The 22257-nt window shown below is 43.1% G+C and overlaps 1 protein-coding gene across 10 annotated transcripts in view; it reads left to right on the plus strand.

Moving 5' to 3' along the window:
• MYO9A (myosin IXA) overlaps positions 1-22257 on the plus strand; it is a 169982-nt gene that overhangs the window by 61650 nt on the left and 86075 nt on the right. For 8 of the 10 annotated variants that reach the window (XM_057378746.1, XM_057378748.1, XM_057378747.1 and 5 more), the window contains exons 4-9: positions 3291-3353; positions 5033-5132; positions 7831-7887; positions 11733-11830; positions 13829-13955; positions 20747-20836. In XM_057378746.1, the coding sequence (XP_057234729.1) occupies positions 3291-3353; positions 5033-5132; positions 7831-7887; positions 11733-11830; positions 13829-13955; positions 20747-20836 (535 nt within the window). The remainder of the gene's footprint in view (positions 1-3290; positions 3354-5032; positions 5133-7830; positions 7888-11732; positions 11831-13828; positions 13956-20746; positions 20837-22257) is intronic. The other 2 variants (XM_057378752.1, XM_057378754.1) reach the window with 1 other exon arrangement.

The raw sequence follows: 22257 nt of genomic DNA on the forward strand, positions 1-22257 counted from the left end.
GGGCTCCAGGAGAGCTGGAGAGGGACTGGGGACAAGGGATGGAGGGACAGGACACAGGGAATGGCTATGAAGTGGAAGAGAACAGGTTTAGGTTAAATATTTTGAAGGAATTGTTCCCTGGGAGSGTGGGGAGGCCCTGGCACAGGGTGCCCAGAGCAGCTRTGGCTGCCCCTGGATCCCTGGCAGTGCCYAAGGCCAGGRTGGACATTGGGGCTTGGAGCACTCTGGGACAGTGGGAGGTGGGACAGTGGGAGGTGTCCCTGCCCATAGCAGGGATGGAACTACCTAAACCCAGCTTTCTCTCYGGCTTTAGATAATTTCCATGGCATCAGATCATCACCGAGGACCTGTAAATGAGCAGGGCTTCATTAACTCCCCTTTTAGTCCAGGTTAATGGAGTCAGTTGGAAAAACGAGGAGTAGAAGTAGCATTCCAGGGGCTGTATAATTTCTGCAGCTGTCTAAGAGGCCTCTTGCTGGGACTTTGTTGTTATTTCAGAGAATTGCTTTTATAATTTTTTTGCTTTCTTATTTTCCAGCAGAACAGTATCACACAAAGAGCTGCCATTAATTTTTCAATGAGCTCGGGTACTCCGTGTCCCTTCCCRCTGGTTTGCATCCTACGTCAAACCTGATGTTCTTTTTTTCCCCTTATTTAATTCTGGTGCACAGTTCTGTTAAACGGATAAAACTCATTTTTTTAATACCTCCTGGGTAACAAGAATCCAGCAAAYGCCTTAACTGTGTATTATCTTGGCATGATGTGTCAGTGCTGTGGTTGTGGCCTCTATTTTTACTTGGCAGAGAGGTGCAAACAGCATTATATTCGTATATTCTAGTTCATAAAACAGGAGGAATTTTCTTTGCTTTTTATAAAATGAGCTTTCTTGGTCTTTGGTTGCACAGTGTGATGGGACTGTACTCTGCTAGGAGCTTGCAGTGCTCCCCCAGTAAAAATAAATGATGTTTCAAGAAAAATGTAAGCATTTTAAAAACAAGAAGTATATGTGGCATAAAAGACCACATTTTTTTTTCAAGGAAAGAAAGTTTTTGTAAAATCTTAGTCTAGATTTTAAGCACAACCCAAATCAATTACCATCCTGTGTTCTATATGTCATTAGCTTTATTAATGTAACATAATATACGGCCCCACATTAGGGTTTTCCTCTCTTCAGAGATTGAAAATAGCATTGGATCTTTGCTTRCAACCCCTCTGAGTATAATCACCCMACACYTGGAGAGGTGGAACAGGCAAGAGGCTGAGCAGGACCCAAMCCCACCCCATCAAATGAAATCTTGGAAGGTCTTTCAGACTGATGGAATGGGAGCAGTGCTGCAGTTCAGGCTTCCTGAATTTTGGGTGTCCCGGTCCGTGATAAGACAAGCCTGGAGGAAGGGCTTTGCAACCTGCTCCATCCCCATGGGATGATCAAAAGCTTCAGCACCCTGCACACTCCATGAAATGGCACAAGAGTCAGATAGGAGAGGTTTTAGAGACAAGTAGGAGCGGTTTTAATCAAAGCACAGTGAAATCCAGGCTCTCTGTGCTTAAATCAGTGTTCTATACAAGATTGTCCTCTTAGAGCTCCTTTTCTTTGCTATTAGAGGTTGAACCGACATAGTTCACAGTGGTAAATAAGAAGAAAATTAGACACATCAGCTTTTTAAGWCATAAATTGGTTTTCCTATTGACTGTCCTGTTTCAAGAGGGGGCAGATGTTGTTCTTGGGACATGGATTCATTGTGACCTTTGCACTAGGCAGGGAGCATGTTGCCAAAACAGCATTGTTGCATCTATTTAAAAAAAAAAGTTAAAGACAAAATTTAAAAATTAGTAACTTCCTAAAATACAATTKAAAATTTAAAAATAARTAAGTAAATAAAATTCYTCTGACTGGAATAGTGGTTGTGACCAGATAACCTCTAGAAGACCTTCCCARCCTTAATTACTGCATCTGAATGGTTTTTGGGGTGGTTTATCTTAAGAGCAGACGTGACGGSGRTGGRGATGAATGCCAAGGGTGTGGACATKGTGCAGGYTTTTGTACAGCAGTGTCTGAGCCRTTATCCAGTGGGATCCCACCAGTGGGGTCTGGGATGCTCTGATGTTCCCCARCCTTGCAGTGGATTCATGGCTTGGGAAGGAAAAGCTGGGTTCAGGTTAGAAAGGGAACATAAAAACCCCACCAAGCTGTGAGTGAGAAATATCCATAGACTGCTCCCAGCTTCCAGGAATAAACAGGAATAACAGAGCTTTGCTGTTTGTCTCCCTTTGCTCCCCCTGTCCAGCACAATCATGCTGCAGGGAGCTGGATTTGCCACTCCACGTGCCTCTCCCAAGAGCTGCCATCAGAATTTTTACAAAGCCTCTGCAGCATGCCCAAGTGATTTATATTTTATTTTTTGTGGAAGGAAGGGAGAATGATGTGCTGGAGGTAACAATTAGATCTGGCTTTCCCATCCACGGTGGAGCATGGAGTGTGGAGGCACCTCCTTGTCCCACATGCCCAAGGTTGGTTGGGTTTCCCAGTTCCTACGTGGCTCTGACTGTCAGTGCCACATCACTGGGCATCTGTCACTGGTAAAGCACAGCTGCATCATCCAAAGTGCCACTTAGAGCTCTGGCTTCTAAATCCCTSTCATTACTGCTTGGGGTTGTTTGGAACAAAAAAACCTGTGGAAGCTTTGTTTAGCTCAACAAACTTGAAAAAGGTATTTWATATGTAAATTGAGCATGTTCGCTATGGAGGCTCTTAGGAGAAAATGTAAACTGCAATGAGGAGCTTTCGCAATTGTTTATTTTTTTTTTTTTTACTGGAGCCACAAGTTAATAACCCAAATTTTTGGTGAGGAGTGGCTCCTCTGAAAGAGGGAGTGGGGATTTGGGGACTGATTCTGCAGCTTAAATGGCATCTTGCACACTTTTGCAYGTGGCTGTGTTTCCCTGTGCATGTCTCCTGTGCTGCAGGCAATGGGATTTTGCTGGCTTTGGATGAAATAGGGATCCAAGCTCCTTCCTTGCTGTCAACATTTCTCCTGCCCATAGGCTGACGCATCTGAGATCATGTTTTTCAGATCCAAGTTAGTGTTGGCTTGGTATCAAACCAAAAAAACCTCAAAAGCCAAACATAATATTGGGCTTGTTCTACTGAGGAAGAAATTTATATAACTAAGTGAAACAAGGCTGAAAGTTCTTTGTGTGGGTACCAGGGCTGAAGCCCCCAGTAAAGCCACGTTTGTTGGAGCTGAGTATCAGGTCAATGAATGACACTTTGATTTTTTTCCTTGCAGAGCTTACGTTGAAAAATACCTGCTGGAGAAGTCACGGCTGGTCTATCAGGAGCACAACGAGCGGTGGGTGCCTCTGTATTTCCCAGGGCTCGGATTTAACTTTTACAYGTGGCACAGATAACTTAAACCCCTGGTTTTAACTTAAACCCCACAGATAACTTAAACACCCAGCTCGTGATGGAGCTGGCACGAGGGATCAGGATTTTCACACTCCTAACCCTGTGCTGCAAAGATTAATTATGCTATTTATGTTTGAATACTTTGTTGTTTAAGGAGAAATTTGCTAATGGAGAGAATAAGCTGCATTATTTTATCGACAGTTTTTGATTATGGAATCATAGAATGGTTTGGGTTGGAAGGGACCCTAAAGATCATCTTGTTCCAAGCCCTACTGTGGGCAGGGAACCTCCCACTACAATATTGTCACATTTCATTTAATTTGCATTGTCTTTATGGCATATGGATTATTATGTACCACTCCMTTCTGGTGCAATTTATGAACTGCTTCATTTGTCATTTTGGGAGAGAACATGGTATTTTTGTTCTTCTTTGCAGTTCACTGAAGCCTTCAGAGGGACCTCTAGAAAGAGGCAAAATTATATAGTGAACGAACTTACATGAAGTGTTCTTTCCTAATTGCAGCATATTATTTGTTGCATATTCCTCTCCTGTCTCAGTAATTATTATTCCACTTTTAAATAATTTTGCTGCCTTTGGTTGTTTTTCAACTCTTGGCACTTCTGGCTGTGTTTCCCTTTGGAGACAGATGTGTGAGTTTTCTGGAATGCTCCGGGGCTGTTTCTGGAGTTAAAGAGCATCTACAGCCTTGACAAATGTCCTCTTGGGTGTTGCAAGATGATTAAACTTGGATCTTCTTGGAAAACATCCAACATAAAAGCACAGTTTTAATTTTARAAACAAATGGTGTTAATCTGTGTTAGAGTCGTCTGGAAGCTGAACAGAGGAGTGTCTCTTGGGGTGGGTTTAGTATTAGTGATATTCAGGTATTTTGAATATTTGAGTTTTTTGAACTTRGAAGATTTTTCAGTCATGGAACTGCAACTGCAAAGTTGTTGCTTTTCTAATGATAATAAGGTATTAAAAATTATAATTTCTGCATTACAAGGAAACATATTGTAATTCTAACAAAAGAGGGTGCAGCCAGCTGGGGGTCAGGYTCTGCTCAYAGGGAACAGGGACAGGACAAGAGGAGATGTCCTYAAACTGTGCCAGGAGAGGGTCAGGTTGGACAGCAAGAGGAATTCCTTCATGGAAAGGGTGGCCAGGCCTTGGCAGGGGCTGCCCGGGGAGGTTTGGAGTGCCCATCCCTGGAGGTGCCCCAGGAATTCCTGGAGGTGGCACTGAGTRCTCTGGGCTGGGGACAAGGTGGGCATCGAGCACGGGTTGGACTYGATGCTCTGGRAGGGATTTTCCAACCTCAGTGATTCTGTGATTCTGTGAAATAYGTCAGCACTGCACATGGTTCTGAAGGAAAATCTGATCATCCCAGATAGAAATCCTTCAGATACATTCTGGGGCAGTGGCTGTCCTTGGATGAGGAAGAGAGATCTCATTCTCCATKATTTAATTGAATCCCCACACAGCAGGTACAGACCAGCTCAAACGGTGTCAGGCCTGAGTCTGGGAGCTGGAAAATCAGGTTGGGAGGTTTCTGTGTGCCTCTGCTCAGTGCTGCTGCTCATTTTCGAGTCTAACTGCTTTTTTTTTTCATTTGTCACCAGGAACTACCATGTATTTTATTACCTCCTGGCAGGAGCAAGCGAGGAGGAGAGATCAGCATTTCACCTGAAGCAGCCGGAGGAATATCATTACCTCAACCAGGTGGGAATACTATACAGGAATACAATCCATGGTCTTGCSTTTTCTTCTGCTGGTATTTAATGCTAATAAAGAAGAGGTGTGGAGTAGTAAAAGTGGCGTTTTTAACGGTGTGGGGTAGTAAAAGTGGATTTTAATGGTTTATAAGAAGTCTTTCGTCACTGGAATAATTCTGCATTAGCAATCTGAACACCTGGTAGTGTTTCAGRGAAAATAATCAGTGTTTTCTGTACCTGGGATATGTTAAATGTATTGAGTTTTTGGTTGCTGGAGGGAGAAACAGTCAGAATTTCTCAGCTCTCTGTGTAAATGTCATTTACTCATTAACATCTGTCTGCTGAGCGGGAGAAGAAGTGGGAAATGTGGGATATGGGATATAACATCTTGCATGAGGAAGTCCTAATTCTGTAGCTTCTGGCTGGCTTTTAGCACGAAAAAGTTTGAATTTAACCAAAGAATAAAATAAAATAAAATAGAAGTCCTAATTCTGTAGCTTCTGGCTGGCTTTTAGCACGAAAAAGTTTGAATTTAACCAAAGAATAAGTCTAACATAACTAAAACCACAGCAAGCATTGAAAATCTGGGAATTAATGATGGATGAGGTGTTACCAACAGCCAAATAAACTCAGTTTTCATGATGATAGTATTATAATAAAGTGATTTGCTTCAAGTATTTAAGCAGTTATCCAGTGACTCCTGAGAATAGGAACTTGAAAAAGACAAAAAAGAGAAGGAATAAGTGGAAGAGGAGTTGAGTTACACGTTGATTTTAGCTGATTGCAATTTTTTTGGCGCTGAAACATGAGGAGCAATAAAGAGTGATAAAACCCCTAAGCTGGAGAGAAACTTGGACCCACAGCCCAACCCAAATAACCTTCAGTCTTTTTAAAAACATAACTTCACTCAGGAACAGCTCTCAATTATCAGGAACTTTTTAAGGATGTTTTTAAAGCAGGCAATCAACACCAAAATCCGCTGTATATTAACGATTCCCACCCACCCGTTGCAGGATTTGGAAATATTCCCAAGTGGGGAACACTCTGAGGGCTGSAGGCTCTTTGCTCTCCATCCCTCAGGCGTTGCTTGGGGAACGTGCTGTGATCTCCAGCACCATCTGTGCTGCAGTTTTGCAGCGGGAAGGCGCTGAGATGGAATGTTTTGTCACATCCCCASGTTTTGTTGGGCCATCCCATTGCTTTCTGTTAGTCGAAAACATTGCTTTTAATTACAGTCCTTTTTTTTTTTTTTACACAGCAGTTTAAGAGCATTGATATTTCAAGGAAAATTAGAAATCTAGCAGCACGTAGTGTGGAGGACAAGTAGGAATGTTATCATTTAGGATGAATGTGGAGAAGGCTGCTGAGATCAGTCCAGTGGAGCAGGGAAGCAGACTCTGGACTTCCCTGAACACAGTGTATAGACAGTAGTGATACTCGGAGTTTTTAGGAGCTCTTTAAACAATTTTTTAATAATTAGAATTAGAGTTGACACTGACAACTGTTGGAAAATAGCACCTTTAGATGTGGTCAGGACATGCTTTCACATGAAGACCATCTGACAGTGCAGTAGCAGCTTTTCCCTGCCATGCAAGAGAAAAGAAAAGGAAAATAAGGAGAAAAAAAGAAAAAAGAAATAGTGGAGAAATGGAAAAAGAAACTTGAGAAACAACTAAGAGGAAAATTGTAAAATGACCCGTGAACATTTGCGGTCTCTTCTTAAGTGTGTCCTGGAGAAACCCCTGCCTTTTTAAAGGGCAAAAGAACCACTTCCAAAGTGTTTTACTGAAAATTAAATATTCATATAGAGAAGCCATAAAATGCTGCACCAGGCCCCTGAAGAAGAGTGACTCAGTCCTGAGTCAGGCTTTCCTTTCCTCCTCCCAGGTTCCTCAGCTCACGTTGTGTTATGCAAAATRAATGTGGAGCTTGCTTTGCAGATGAGAAATAATCTATTCAGATACTTCAGCAAAATCTGCTCTGTAAGTGCAGGGAGCAGGTTGAAATAAAGATTGACATTTATTTTTAAATGCAAATTTACTTGAAGTGTCCCCTGAGTATGGGGGACTTCTCCATCTYTCCCCCAGTGGCAGGTGCACCCACCCCTGCACACCCTGCAACTCGCTGAGTATTTTCTGGTTGTTAACTTTTATCCAGTTTGAAGTCAGTCATTTGCAGGATTAAATCCTTATTTTCAGCACTTCAGGGACTCCAATGCCATCTCTCTCCCTCTTGGGACTGGTCACTGACACATGCTTTGACTTCTCTCAGCTCCATCTCTGATTGGAAAAGACACAAATTCCTAAAAAGCTTTGGAGTGTTGCTTGGAAGAATCTCACTTTTGCTGCACTCGTGTGTGTCTGGAGCTGAGGCTGAGAGCAGAAACAACCCAAATCTGCTCTTCAGTGGCATTTTGGCATCAGTGACTCTTCAGCTCCAAGTAAACCAAGKGTTTCTCCAACTCGGGAGAAGGAGAGAAAGGGATTTGAGTATCCATTAGGATTATTGATGAGAGGGCCTTGCTGATTCACTGTGAGCAGGAACTGGCACTAGGAATGCAAAAGCATCATAAATYTTCCCTTCAAACCAATAAAACTAGGGAATGACTCTGCAGAATAACACCAATTCTTTTCCTGGTTAGGGAGCAAGTCRTGGGGGTGATTTGGGGTGGGAACACCACTTAACTCGCTCTGCCTTGCTTTCAGATGACAAAGAAACCCCTCAGAGAGAGCTGGGATGATTATTGCTATGACTCGGAGCCGGTCAGTACAAGAACCCACCTCTTCYGTGTTGCTGGTGCAGGGCTGCTCTCACTCGAGTGTTTTAGGGACACCAAGAAAACCAAACCCAATGAAGTTTAACCCATTAACCCCCTTCACCCTGCAGTGGTGTTGCTTGTGACAGTACAGATGTTTTTCCCCTGCCCTTTTTTTGGTTCCTTCCATCTGGAAAGCTTCTTCAGCAGTTGGAGATGGTCATCTCAGTTTGGGCAAACTAAGGGGGTTTTCATTCCTTCCTGATGGAATACGTGATAATTTATGGAAATTGTGAATTGGCAGCAATATGAAAATGTAAATYCCATTCCAGTAAAACAGTAAATCTCTTGAAGCCTCAAGAGATGCATCAGTTCTTGCTGGTTGTAGTGGTGTATCTGCTCCCAGCTTCCAGGAAAAAACAGACAACCCCAAAAACATCCCCCCCAGCCATCTGTGAGAAAATCAAATCCTGATATTGTTCAGAGTGCAAAAACAATTCCCTCTCTTAAAATACTTCTGCTGGCATGATCATCCTTTCCAAATGGATCGYCCCAAAAAAGGGAACGGTGAAGCTTCTCCCCCTCGCCCGGCTGCTCGTGCGCCACCGAYGTGCTCTGGGTGTCTGCGTGTCCCGGTGCTCCCCGTGGGTGTGCCCTGCATGTGGAAGCATGTTTGGGATCAGCTGCATGTCCTTCCTGCTGGTTTTGCCATGTGCTTGGTGGTTGCCAAAGGCTCGCTGATGCTTCTGGAAAAGTAAGAGGTGATCTGGGAAGGAGCTGGGATTCGCTGGGGCTAAACAAACGTCTTAACAGCAACATTTCCCTGCAAAATCCATAGCGGGGGAGGAGGGAATTTCCCTCACAAAGTTAAAAATACTGAATATTGGATTGGCATCCTTAATCCATCAGCATCCTTAGGGGTCCTGCAGGAGCAGGGAGTGAGCAGATGCTCTTGTAGACCTTAATACCCATTATGAGTTGGAAAGCCCTTAATTGCTTTAAGAATGGGTTGGKACAATTTGCTGAAGGAATTAAAATTAAAGCAACCCCGAAGTTTGGTATCTTCTCCTGGATGACCAAGAACACCCTGCCAGCCTGGGGGTTGTCATGTCCGTGTCCTTATTCTGCACAGSAAAACCCTGTGTTGTTACCATTTGGCTGTTTAGCTGCTGACTTATTTGGGATAATTTTATTTGGGATCTTTTTCCATGATATCTTATGGTAAATTGCATCTTTGCTCCAGTTGATGATTTGCTCTTAACCCAACCCTGGACTTCTCCCTGTATCCATGGACTCAACCTGCTGCAGATGCCTGGTTTATAAAGAAACTGTTTATCCTCTTTAAATTTTCCATGGAAATCCATAGATTGCTTCGATGTGGCCATAGGAAGCGGGGGACTCACTTTTGCTGGGAAACTAATTGCTCTGGCAGGATATTAACGGCAAGTGAGGTCCGTGGGGATGGACTTCGTGATGCTTGTCTGCTCCAATATCAGGGAAACTCCTTTTTTTGTAATTATCCTCCATTTATCATCCATTAGGAAGCGGTCCCGTGCTGGAACACTGCAGAAAGCATCCGCTTTTAAGTAGAGAATTTGCTAAAAGCCTTTCCATGCGGATTAATGAGTTGGGCAATTGTTATGTAAATCRTTAATTAAATTGCCTTCGGCGTGGATTGTGCTACTTCGGTGTTGTCCGGGGGTATTTTGCTGTTGATTCGTGACTTAATTTTGGAGGAGTGATGCCAGAAAATGCCAATGTCTCCTGGAATGTGCAGAACCACTAAAAGCACCGTTTGGTACTTTTAAAAAAAGCTTTAAAGCTGGCATATTTGCAGGATTTGTGGGTGTGGTGTTGTCCCGCCGAGTCCAGATCCCACTGGAACAATGTAGGGAGGTTCTCCAGTGGCCCCAAGGTTGGAGTTCCGGAGGGACAAGGCCTTACCCCAAGGTTTTGTGGTGTAAATAATCAGTGCTGGTGCCTGTGGTGTCCCTGCTCTCGGTGGAGATGTTGTTGTGTTCCATGGGACAGCTCTGGAATGGGGTCATTCCCCAGCGCCTCCTAACAGGAGGTGAAAAATGCCCTTTCCTAARACAGGCTGGTGTTGGCTCCTGGAATTTCAAGCCCGCCTTCATCGATGCTGTGCGTGGGTTTAAATGGTTTTACTGTTCAACAGCTCCAAATTCACTTTGCCCATGGAGCATTAACTTGTCCCTGAGGACAATTGATAAAAAAATTTCGATTTTCTTATCCAATTGCACTTCTCTGGCTTTTAGTGCAGCTGTGTGTGAATCTCCTMTGTAGAAATAAATATTTTAAATATATAAACAATATAATAAATAATAATATTATAGCTTAAATATATAAATAATATATGATTAAGGATCTTAAATAAGGATTTTCCACCTTAGTAACAGCTGTRGCTGTAATGATGCACTGGAGTGGGATGAAGAACTTCACTGATACAGTTRTATCAGTGCATACGGAGGCTTTAAATGCTGCAAAACACAAAGCTGATACTATAAAATGACTTCATTCTGTGTAATATGTATTTTTGATTAATTTTGTGTACTATCGGTGAGTACAAGTGGCTTTCCAATGATTCACATAACCCTGTTTAATCCCGACTTKCCCAATGATTTGTGCAAAATTTTCTGCACATTTGCTTATATGGGAAATTTGATTTACAGGAAATGGTCAAAATAAACTATGTGCATTCAGCTGCTTAATTAATTCCAACTGCAGCTACAATTTTTATTTGTATTATTTTAATAGACTTTTTTTAGAATTTTATACATTTTTTTATTTATATTTACTTCCACTTGGATTAACTTGTGGAAAGTCTCTAATTACTTGTAGAAAGCCTCAATTTAAGTGTTAATAAAATATTCTGAGGTTTAAAATAACACTATATTGTGTAATACACAATAAACTAATTTGATTCTTTATAGGGCAACAGGTAAAATATTAAATATAGGCTAGGAAACCAGAGAGAAAAATAAATAGTCCATGGGAGACCTACAGTGAGCCAAAGCAGAAGGAATTTGGCATTAATGGTTTATATAGTCATTTAAAAAGCATTTCTGTTCCCTAAATATTGGTGCAGGACAACATTGGTTGCATCTGGAATGTCACTGGATTTTTGTGAACATGTCAGTGACTGGTATCAAGTTAAAACTCAACTGTTCAGGCACATGAGCCTCCAAGAAGTATAAAATATCCTGGATTTCAAATTCTCCCAATACTGGAATAGCTTCTTGGCAGTTCAAATAAAGTTACTGAAAAATATTTTTAAAGCTTTGCCTTTCCCACACAGGATTGAATGCACTGATCATTTACATGAAGTTATCTGAATTCTATTTATAAATTGAAATTCCCTCCTTCGTTATAAGAACTTCTAATGGACCAGGACTGAACGTAAACTGCCTGTAACTGTGGAACAAATTTCATCTTGTTATTTCCCTCCCCGTTTTTGTGTCAGCTGTCTCACACTGACCAGCTGTCACATACTGTTGCAATGGGGTGACTCACCTCTTTCCTTAGAGGTTAAACCTGGGGAACAAAGATGTATCTCCAGGAAAAATTAGCCAAAAAAAGTTACTTTTCCAGTGCCAGGTTGGAAATGTTGCTGACACGATCCTGGAGATCACTCAGGGATATTTACAGAGTGCTGGTTTAAACCTGGGGAACAAAGATGTATCTCCAGGAAAAATTAGCCAAAAGAGTTACTTTTCCAATGCCAGGTTGGACATGTTACTGACACGAGACCTGGAGATCACTCAGGGATATTTACTGAGCGCTGGTCTGGTGTTAATTTGTGTCGSTGCTTCCTCTGTGTGTTTGATCCCCCAGGATTGTTTCTCCGTGGAAGGGGAGGACCTGAAGCACGACTTTGAGCGGCTGCAGCTCGCCATGGAGATGGTGGGGTTTCTGCCCAAGACACGCAGACAGTGAGTTCATTTTCCATGTTAACAGCCTGGAGATTTTCATGGTTAATGCCAGCTCCATTGAAGGGACATTGTCCAGRGAAGCTGGAGCCACCTCCATCCCTGGAATTTTTAAAGCCTRGTTGGAYRGGGCTTGGAGCAGCCTGGGATAGTGGAAGCTGTCCCTGCCCAGAGCCAGATGAGTTTAAGATCCCTTSCAACCCAAACCATTCCATGATTCYGTGATCGTTGCTGCACTTAAYGATGCTCTTCATGCTAATGGAGCGTTGGCAGGAGTTGACATCTTGAAGTATTTCTCAAGTGTTCATGAATAATCACACCTCACTCTGCATGCCATGAATCCAGAGCCTGGTTTAATCAGAAACCCTCATTACCACTCATCAAACTTAACCCTTTGGGTGCAATTCCAGGTCTGTAGACTCATTTCCAGCTGGCCTCTTTTACCAAATCACTGGAATTGCTGGTTCCAAAACTGGACTTCATCTGAGTTACAGCACCACTGGAATGACAGGGTTCATGAAGGGTCATCTCTAACCATACCCACAAAATAATCCATCCTGTGTTGATTTTTGGCTTGAAAGGCCWGAGTAGGTTGGGAAGAATTTGACATTGAAAATTACATTGAAAAGATATTTACACCCAACAGAGAATTTTTGGAAGCTCATCATTTATCCTTCACTTGTAACAAATCAATTATGAAATTAAAACTGCTTTTTCTCTATCTTTCCCACACACATGGATAAACCCAAGGATCCAAAGTTGTGTGAATASGTTCTGTGTCAGAGGCTGCTTTATCAGGTTTCGGGATGAGGTTTGTCTAAAGCCTGTTGAGGGGTTTAATTGCCCGAGCAAAGCAATCAGGAAGTGTCAGGACTGAGCAGAGTCGGGTGGTACAGTAAATTCACACTTCTGATTTTCTGTGCAATGATTTTTCTTGGCACACAAGTTGCTCCTGGTGCATTTTGCTTRTCAAAAATAAAGTGGATTCTTCACTACACGAGCAGATTTATTTTGCTTGGCGTTGTACAACTGCAGCACAAATAAAGAACCACCTTCAGCTGAGATATAGGAAGGATGTTTTAAATACTACTATACTTATAAAAATAATTTCTTTATAGCAAAACGTGGTTTCASCTTTGTGGAAGCAGAGAAGAGAAATTTTTATTGTTGCATCCTGTAATTCACAATAATGAGTCAATATCCCTGCTTTGGGGATAAGGGAGGGCTTGCAGAGGTGAAGGTGTGCTGTCCAGGAAAGCTGGTGGCATAGCAAGGAGTCAAATTTGGGTTTAATCACTTTTAGCTCCCAAGGGAGTGTAGAAATAGGAACAGGATTTATAGCTGAAGTCAACCATGGCTYGGGAGCTTGGCTTGATGAACCTTGTGGGTCCCTTTCAACTCAGGATATTCTCTGGGTCTCTGATCCTATTTATTTAGAGGGGAGATAACTTAAAAATTACCAAATTCCCTCCAAAACAGAAAACCTGGTTGGATAAATTTGTTGAAGTGTAACATTTTTTTCTTTGTCTCTGTTGCTTAAAAACTAGAAAACCATTTATGCTGTTTTGTGTAGTCTTTGGTATAATTCCTKGCTGGGAATAGATCTGAGAAGGTGACAAGTCCCCCTGTGTGCCAGGGAACCAAGAGGGATCACCTGCATGACCAAACTCACTCTGCCCCTTAATTTAGGCAATTGCATGATAAATRTTCAATCTGGAGACCAAGATTGAGGATTGGAGGATTTCTATTTTTCAATGACAACATGGGCTGTCATTTTGTAACCGTGGGTTTGATGTGTTAAAGAATTTTCAAGGATAAGTAAGGATACAAGTTTGGGAGTTGACTAAGTGAAAATCTTTTTGACATGAGGCAAAGTGGATGCTTTGGATTGAAAATTAGAGGAATGAGCTGAAGAGGGAGATGGCCCTTGAGGGGGGAAATTTGATTTTTCATTCACTTCATGAAAAGACAACCGAATGAAAATAAATTCTCTCTATTTAGGATTTTCTCTCTGCTGTCAGCGATCCTGCACCTGGGRAACATCCGCTACAAAAAGAAGACCTACCGAGATGACTCCATTGATATCTGTAACCCTGAAATCCTTCCCATTGTGTCTGAGCTGCTGGAGGTAAGGCTCTGCTTTTCCCCCTGAAACGTTCCCGCCTAACGAGCCTACAACACAAAACCACGACACAAAACACGTGCARTTCATCTCCAGTTTCACCAAAGAGCAATCCTCCTGTGCTTCCATTCCTATGGGCTGTTCAGGTTTGCCAGGGAAAAGGTACAGGAACTTTTAAAATGAGGTTTGTCATGTAGGGCTTTTGCCTCTACTCTTCACCTTCAGGTTTCATTGACTGAAAATGCTGTTTGTGTGGTTAAATGTGAAAGGCTGCAGAGCTGGTCTGGGTGCAAAGCAAACCTGCTRTCCTGAGCTTCTTCAAGGGACTGAGTTTCTTCAATGGCCAGCCCTCAGCTCCCTCAGCCTCCCCTAGTGTTCCTCAAATTTGTCCCAAATTCTGTCTGAGGAACTCAGTGGTAGGACCATCAGCCCCATGCTGTGGTTCYGTGCTGGCTGCAGGAGGTCCTGAGCTTTCTCGCCGTGTTTTTATCTGGTGTTCCCTTCCAGCATCCACAGTGGTTGGTTTCGAGGTGGTGGGAGCCCATCTCATCCCTCCAGTCCCTATTTTTGGGCCTGTTATGGAGCTTTCTGGTGCATCTGTTGATCCTCTAATKTTGGGGAGCTCATACCATGTCCTCTGAGAGCTACACCATGCCGGTGTCCCTTGGGAAGGGTTTGTAGCTGGCCCGGGCCGTGTCCAGCTCTGTCAATCAATGCAAAAACACTAAAGAAATTCTTAGGAGACCTGCTCTGTCAGCCCAACCAGGTTATGAAGCTGTGGCTTTTCTTTTCATGAGAAAAGTCCTGAATGAGCCAACTTGTTCTGCTGGCCTTCAGCCTTCAAGAGCTGAGCTCCAGCACCTCCTGACATGGATTGAGGTGGCCAGAAGCTCCCCTTGCTGTCTCACCTTACTTGAAATGCACTCAACCTCTTGGAACTGAAATGTTTTTCTTGCAGTTGATTGTAGCAACAGTTATTTTTACCCTTTTGTAGTCCCGGGATGTTCTGGAGGGTGAATTTGTTCTGATTTTGTGGTAGAATCAGAAGGCGACTCATCCTTTTGTGTACACGTGGTGCTCTTCCCACTCCCTGCATTAAATAACAGTTGTGTTATCTCCCTACCTAAAGAACTTCAGAATTGGCTCTCAGGGGTTTTCATAGCACTTCATTAATGCCTCGAATTTAGGGAGGGGAAGGCTTCTGTAAAATATGGTCTGAGCAGCTGGATGCTCTTTGCATCTTGGCCTTGGAGATTGCAGAAATAAACAGAAGRAAAATATGAGTTGGGAGGAGAATATTGTTGATTTTACCCTGTTAAATGCAGCCAAGTCAGTTAAGTAATTGTTTTTTAAAAAAGCTTTGAGTAAGAGAGCAACTTAAAGATCTGAAGAAGTTCCAGGCTTTGGGTCTTTGCCTTTGCAAACAAACCCTTCTGCAACATCTGCACGTGGGGAGGTCACTGGGTGGTTTTCACATGTGATTATGTGAAATGAGGCATTGGCTGAGCCATGTCAATCTGACAMTGCCTTAACACCATGGGCTGGAACAGCACCCCCAGGCAGTGTCAACAAGGTAAATATGTTTATATTTCACCATTTGGGAAAAAAAAAACCAAACAAACCAATGCTAGGATCTGAGGCAGCTGAGGAAAGTGATGGATTTCTGTTCATCTTTTACAAATTAAATGACTGTCAAGAACATAAAATACTTGTTGATTAGATCAGGACAAGGTGATTTTGTGACATGCATCACTGAGTTTGGGTAAGTGGTGTTGTTTGACCCTTCAGTTGCATTTAGGTGGTAATTTATCCATGCAATGGGAGACATGGGCTGCCTCCAAGTGTAAACCTTTCAACAGACCCATGAAAATCAGCTGAAATAAAGCCAATAATCTCATTTTCAGACTTAATTTCCCTTTCTGAAATRCCACGTTTCTCTTTGCAAACCTCAGCAGATGCTGTTGCTTTTTCAGATTTGACCCAAAGGGAGAACCAAAGGGTTCAAACAGATGAAACATCATTACAAAGAGCAGCCACCACCACTCTTTGTTCATTAGTTGGCTACTTAGAACTCTCCACATTAAGTGTAATGAATTCTTCTCAGCCAGAGACCAAAAATACTGGTTGAAACATTTGACACTTTATATTTTGTCTCATTTGGGTCATTATTTTTATTACTTTTTTCTTTTTTGTGGTAACTGAACAGTTTTGCTTTTGCCATTGTTGCTAAAACTATGAATTGGCTTGAAAAAGTTGTTAATCCTCTCTCCAGATCTTGGCATTAGACACTAAGAACTGAAATATCATCTCAGAATAAAAGTAACATGAGTTGAGAAAGCGTTGAACTTCCTTTCCTGCAGTCACCGGATGCTCGGTGGGACCGTCCTAAGCATGACGAGGGATGGAAGAAATTGTGATCTGGTACTTCCTTGTCTTAGGGGAACTTTCGGCTTGATTTTTATACTCAAATGACTCGTTGGATTGGCTCAGTCAAAGATTTGACATGGCAAAGAGAAGGAAAAAATCCCACTGGAGCTGGGTTGGCATCTGAGAGCAGCCAAGAGAGGATGCTCTGGCATGGCTCTGGTGGGGATGTGGCCTCCAAGGGCAGCAGGSGCTCTGCCAGTCTGGCTGAAATTAAAAACTTAGGCCAAACTAAGGTCTTCTCCCACTCTGAAGGGAAATCTGGCCCGGATTCTTGTGAGCTGCTTGGTTTGTGTTGGGATGTCTAAGGACAACTGGAGGAATTTCTCTGCTGCACCACCAGCACAACTATCCTCCCTCTGGGTAATGAGATTTRTATCCCTATCAAATGAAGCTAATACAGAGGTTTTTGGAAGGAATCTGGGAGGAGATGATGATCTGCGATGGATTTGCTTTTTCTTAGATACCACCAACCCCATTCAATATGTTTTTGCTTTATTAAACCATCTAGAGCAGCATTTGTTGAAACAGCAAACTGCAATGTAGGATTTTGGCCAGACTCTGCAGATCATTGTTTCATTTACAGTAAAACCCTGATTCCATTTTTTTTTTCAGGAATAGACATAGCGTGTGGATTATGTGATGTTTTTGGCAGGTTTTTCAGGGCCTTTGTTTAAACTCTGCTGAAATGCTGTGCCGGGGAGTGATGTCAAGGCTGCCTGATGGATCCAGCAGACGTGGAGTCCTATGCAAGCGCTGCAAATATCCCAGGCCTGGGCACAGATCATAGAGGCTTGTGGAAAACTGGGGAAAACCTTTGTGTTTCTGGGGGAAATGTTAGGAAAAGCTCATTTGTGGGCTTAGTAGCAAAAATAATAYGTTAGAAGTTATCTAGTTGACCTTAAAAGAGATTTTTTGTTTTCCATTAGAAGAGCAGGAGCATTTTCATTGTGTGTGTTTAATAACATGAGAGATTATTTCCATGGATGGAGCATTGAGGAAGGAGATAAATTCTGTCTTTGCTCAGTGGAACATTTCATACTCAGTTTTTAGGTAGCCTCAATGCAAATAAAGGTAAATATGAGTTACCAAGTGCCCTAAATTCGTTTTGCCAGATCTCCCAGTGCACATTTGTGTTTGGAGCTGAAGTCAGCCTCTGTGGGAGATTTATGTGCTTGAGCTCTCCTTCTGCTAAAACATGGCCTTGGGCTTCCCAGAGGGATCCCACAGGCGCTGGGCTCTTCCTGTGATGAATGTCTTGAAAATTAATTGGGGAGGGGATGAGGATTATAAGGCAGACAGTTCTTGCATCCAGCTTTTTTTTCAGAATCTGTTTTCCGGACAAAGTTTTGTAGAACCACAGAATGATTTGGGTTGCAAGTGACCTCCAAAGTTCATCTGGTCCAACACCCCTGCAAGGAGCAGGGACATCTTCATCAGATGCAAAGTTTTGAGGCAGAACTTGAGTCAGAAAACTGCAGAGAATCAGAGAATATCCTGAGTTGGAAGGGACCCATGAGAACCATCAAGTCCAGCCCCTGGCCCTGCACAGACACCCCAACAATCCCATCCTGTCCCTGAGAGCACTGTCCAAACCCTCCCTGAACCGTGGCAGCCTTGGGGCTGTGCCCATTCCCTGGGGAGCCTGGGCAGTGCCTCACCAACCTCTGGGGTTAGAACCTTTCCCAATATCCAGCCTAAAGCTCCCTGACACAGCTCCAGCCATTCCCTCAYGTCCTTTCTAACTCTGATTATTTGAAGGAAAATCTGAGGAAAAGGTTCAGCTCTTTTCCAAGAAGAGCTGATAGAAATCTGAATTTATTTTCTGTTACTCCACATGAGACAGCTTTAGAGTGAAGACTCAGCRCTGTAATCCCTTTCTCAAATATGGGAGGAGAGACAAAACCTGATGTTTTGCTGCTCTCCAGTTGGAAGAGGTTCATTTTCCTTCARCTGCTCTAACATAATACCCCAGCATTACTGGAGGAGCCGTCCCTGGCTGCCTTGGCTCCAGCCCAGCCCTTGCTGGCTCCCTGCTCCCGCAGCTCAAGGCATTCAGCCCTCTCTGGGCCCATTTGTGGCAGCAGAGTCTTAAATGTGCATTTTGTCCCTGTCATTAAGATCTAAACTCCTGCGGGCCATGTTTAAGAGGGAGATCAGGCCGTGCCCTTTAGCACCAGGAAGCAAAAATCCGTGAAATGTGGYTTAACAGTGAAACTCCCAGGGCACAAAGGAAAGGAAAAAGTGATGTYCTCCTCTTTCTCCTCTGCACCAATGGGGCTTGTCCCTATTTGAGTGTTTGTCACTGAGTGGAGGAGGATGTGCAGGATGTGGGGGAGCTGCAAGTGTCTGTTCTTAGTCACTGACACGTGCTGAGTTTATCTTTAGAGAGCTCCAGTGGCTCCTCCCTGGCATCAGGAGTCAGCAACCTTCATGCTGTGATCTTGAATAAAGATTGGGCTGATTTGGCTGCGCCCGTGGTGTTCATCAGGGGCGATGAAGGAATCAAGATCGAGCTCCATGGGATGGTAATTGCAGGCAGAGACCTGGGGTGACACAGGGATTGCATTCCCATCCTTGCCAAAAGTGGTTTTGTACAGGAGGATGATTTGATGTGATCTGCCCAGGTCAGGAGATGAAGGATGCACATCCACAGGTCCCCWCCATCCTGAGAGCAGAGGGGGAAGGAACTGGGGTGTCCATGAGATGGGGATGATGTGGGTAGTTGTTTAAATTGTTTAAAATCCCTGTGTTTGCTGACAAATCTGGGACTTGGAAGAGTTCATGTTGTTTAGGAATATTTCTTTGGACTGTTTTGATTAGGAGCCATCTGACACCCCTCTGCCTTGTTGCCTTGGATAATTWAAAAAAGCCGGCATGCCGGCTGCGGGTTTGCAGCGTTCCTGAAGTGGGRTAATGGATGGTGTGAAACTCCTTTTTGTTCCAAACTGTGCAGTTGAGGGAGAGCAGCYGATGGGCCCTCAGTCAAGAGCTGCTGGAAAAGTGTCCACAGAGCTGAAAATTACAAAATCCCRTGTTTTGGTGAATGTAGAGGATTAGAAACCAAATGGGAAACCTTGCTGTGGATCCCTAAATGATCCAGGAGATTAGTTTTTTTCCTGCTTGAATTTGAAAGGTAAAATCGGATTGTAGAGCCCGGGGGCTCCTGAGTACTGCTGAGCACTAAACAAATGAACCTCGAGCTGTTGATGYTTGATTTTTGATGTTTGATTTTCAGAGACTTAGACCTTGCTGGCTGGTGGTGTCATATTCAGGTGGTTTGATGTGTTCTGATTTCCACAGCAACAAGTTCTTGTTGCAGGAAGAATCAGTTACATAAAAACGCCCTGGATTTTATCAGGGAGACTCCCACGATTGTAGTTTTGGTAGAAGGAGATTTTTGTACAGAATGGCATTATTATTGCAATGCTTTGTGAGATTCCTGACTTTCCACTAATTCTGGGCTCCAAGATTTTCACCCAGGCTCACCCAGATTGCTTTCTTGACATGGAAATTTAGCAAAGATCCGTCAACATCTTGAAGTCTTTAGGTCTAACAGATGTAATCTGGGAAAGAGGACACCTTCAGAATTCCTCCAGGGCATCTCAAAGTAAGAGGGGCTTGAAACTGATTGGAAAAGATGTTTTTTCCCGGCAGTTGCAGGTACCACTTAATTTGTCAGCACCGTTTTCCTCTTTGCTGAASTGTGTGTGTTTACACAACTGATTTTTGTTCTGCAAACCTGTGAGGGCTGAGTGGAAACTGTCACCTTGCCAGGAACTGGGTCTGTAGTGAGTAAACATCAGGTGCCAATAGCAGAGCAAATATCAGGTGCTTTTCCAAAGTTTTCTTCCTCCTCCTTCTCCCCACCCTGAAAAGTGCCCAAAAAAACCCCTCCTCCGTGCGGCTTTCTCTGAAACTGATGACACTGCTTGGCTTATTCCACAGTAATTTGTATGATTCCATCTTGACAACACTAGAAAGTGGACTTAYTTTGCCAAGAAAAAGTGTGGGAGCGAGGAGCTGCATTGGGAATGAGGAAACAAATGGGAAATTGCTGCAAATGTGATGCCTGAATGCAGAAAATCAGGTTCCTTTGAATACCCCGGTGTTGGGTTTCTGATGCTGGAATTATGTGCTGAGTTGGCTCCTCCCGATGGCATATTTTTACCCACTGAACTTAACTCTGCAAGGGCTGGCAAAARTGGTTTAATTATTTTTTCAATTAAATTTGGAAATTTGAAAGTGTTTGCAATTAATTTTTTTKKTKGTTTTTTTTTTKKTTTGTTTAGATCTTAGCATTTTTTAATCTGGATTTAAAATAAAAAAAAAGATTCCTAGAAAGATTGTTAACATCAGTACTTTTGTTTTAGGTGAAAGAAGAGATGCTCTTTGAGGCCCTGGTGACCAGAAAGACGGTGACAGTGGGAGAGAAGCTGATCTTACCCTACAAACTGGCAGAGGTCAGTACATGATGTTTGCTATTAACAGCCACCTCCTGTGATGGTTTTTAATACTTTGAGATGCAGAGTTTTTATTTATTTATGTCAAAATAACATAGGAGTAGCTAATGGGTGTCCTAATCTAGGAAAYTGTTCACTTTTCTTCTGTGCCATCCCTGGAAGGCAGGTTTGTATTTTACTCTGATGGTTTGAGAGAGTTTTAATGAGTTGTGGTCATGTGAGAGTTGCCGAGCCAAGGCTCCAGGACATTTTTACTGACTCTAAGTGCCTGTGTTAGCCRTGGTTCTTGTATGGCAGGAGCTGCAGATCTCCACAGGAGATTCCCCTTAGTTTTTCCTCAGCCCCCTCACAACCTTGAGTGATGCTTTGGAGCAGCCACAACTCCAACAGCTGCTSTCACATTCCCGTGTAGTTATATGGAATCTAAAGGTGATTTTCAGGAATTCTCAATTCTATTCTGTGGCCAGTAAACAGAAACAGCTTTTTTACTTTTGCATTCTTCAAAATATGTAAGTTCTGTTCTGCTGAACTGCTTGTTTTGGCTGTTTCTGCCCCTAATGTTCTTGCACCCCCCAGTTTAGGAACATTGAGCATCACACCGTGCTTGATCCCTCCATTCCCTCTTTTGGTAGGGTTGTGTGAATTTACACACCTTGAGCAGCATCTCCAGAGCAGCCTGTTGAGTCACAAATAAATAAACACGTGTTCTGTTGTCACTGGGGTCAGCTGGAGATATTTTGACTCCTTTTTCCAGGGCAGGTTCACTGCTCACTGAGCAGAATTTCAGATGCACCAACTGGAAACTTTCCCTGATCTTTCTCTGGCTCAGGGAGTAGGAGAAGTGACTTAAATTCAGATCCATCTGAATCAGGAATAAAGAGTGGGATTCATTTGACATTTTGGGACTTCACAAAGACTTTTGATGTCTGATAATCCCCACTCGTGACTCACTGGACCGTTGGGAACCAACGGGCTGGTTATTCTTGTGTATTTAACAAAGGACCATTGTAGTTGGCCCCAAAGGATGGAGCCATTGAGGGTTTGAGGATTTGCTCTCCCACCACAGCCTCTGTAGCTCATGGGCAGATGACTTTCCTGATGGACACAGCAGTTACTTTATTCTTCAAATACCTGAGGGGTTTTTCATAGCTTAGCACACTGAAAGTTCCAGTGGAGTTTGTCTGGAAAAGACTCTGCTCCAGTCTGTCTCAAAGAAAGGATGAGATAATGTCATTTTGACATGTCCTTGCTTCTTTACACCATCAAGAAGAGCAGTTTGGGTCCACCAATTTTCAGGTTGTAAGAGAAGGGGTAGGTGCCACATCCCTGGAAAAGTTCAAGGCCAGGTTGGACAGGGCTTGGAGAAAGATGGGGCAGTGGAAGGTGTCCCTGCCACGTTAGGGRGTGGATCAAGATGAGCT

Source organism: Malurus melanocephalus, unplaced genomic scaffold, assembly GCF_030028575.1.
Source record: "Malurus melanocephalus ecotype Western Australia unplaced genomic scaffold, MMel_1.1 scaffold_372, whole genome shotgun sequence".
In the NCBI taxonomy this organism is placed as follows: Eukaryota; Metazoa; Chordata; class Aves; order Passeriformes; family Maluridae; genus Malurus; species Malurus melanocephalus.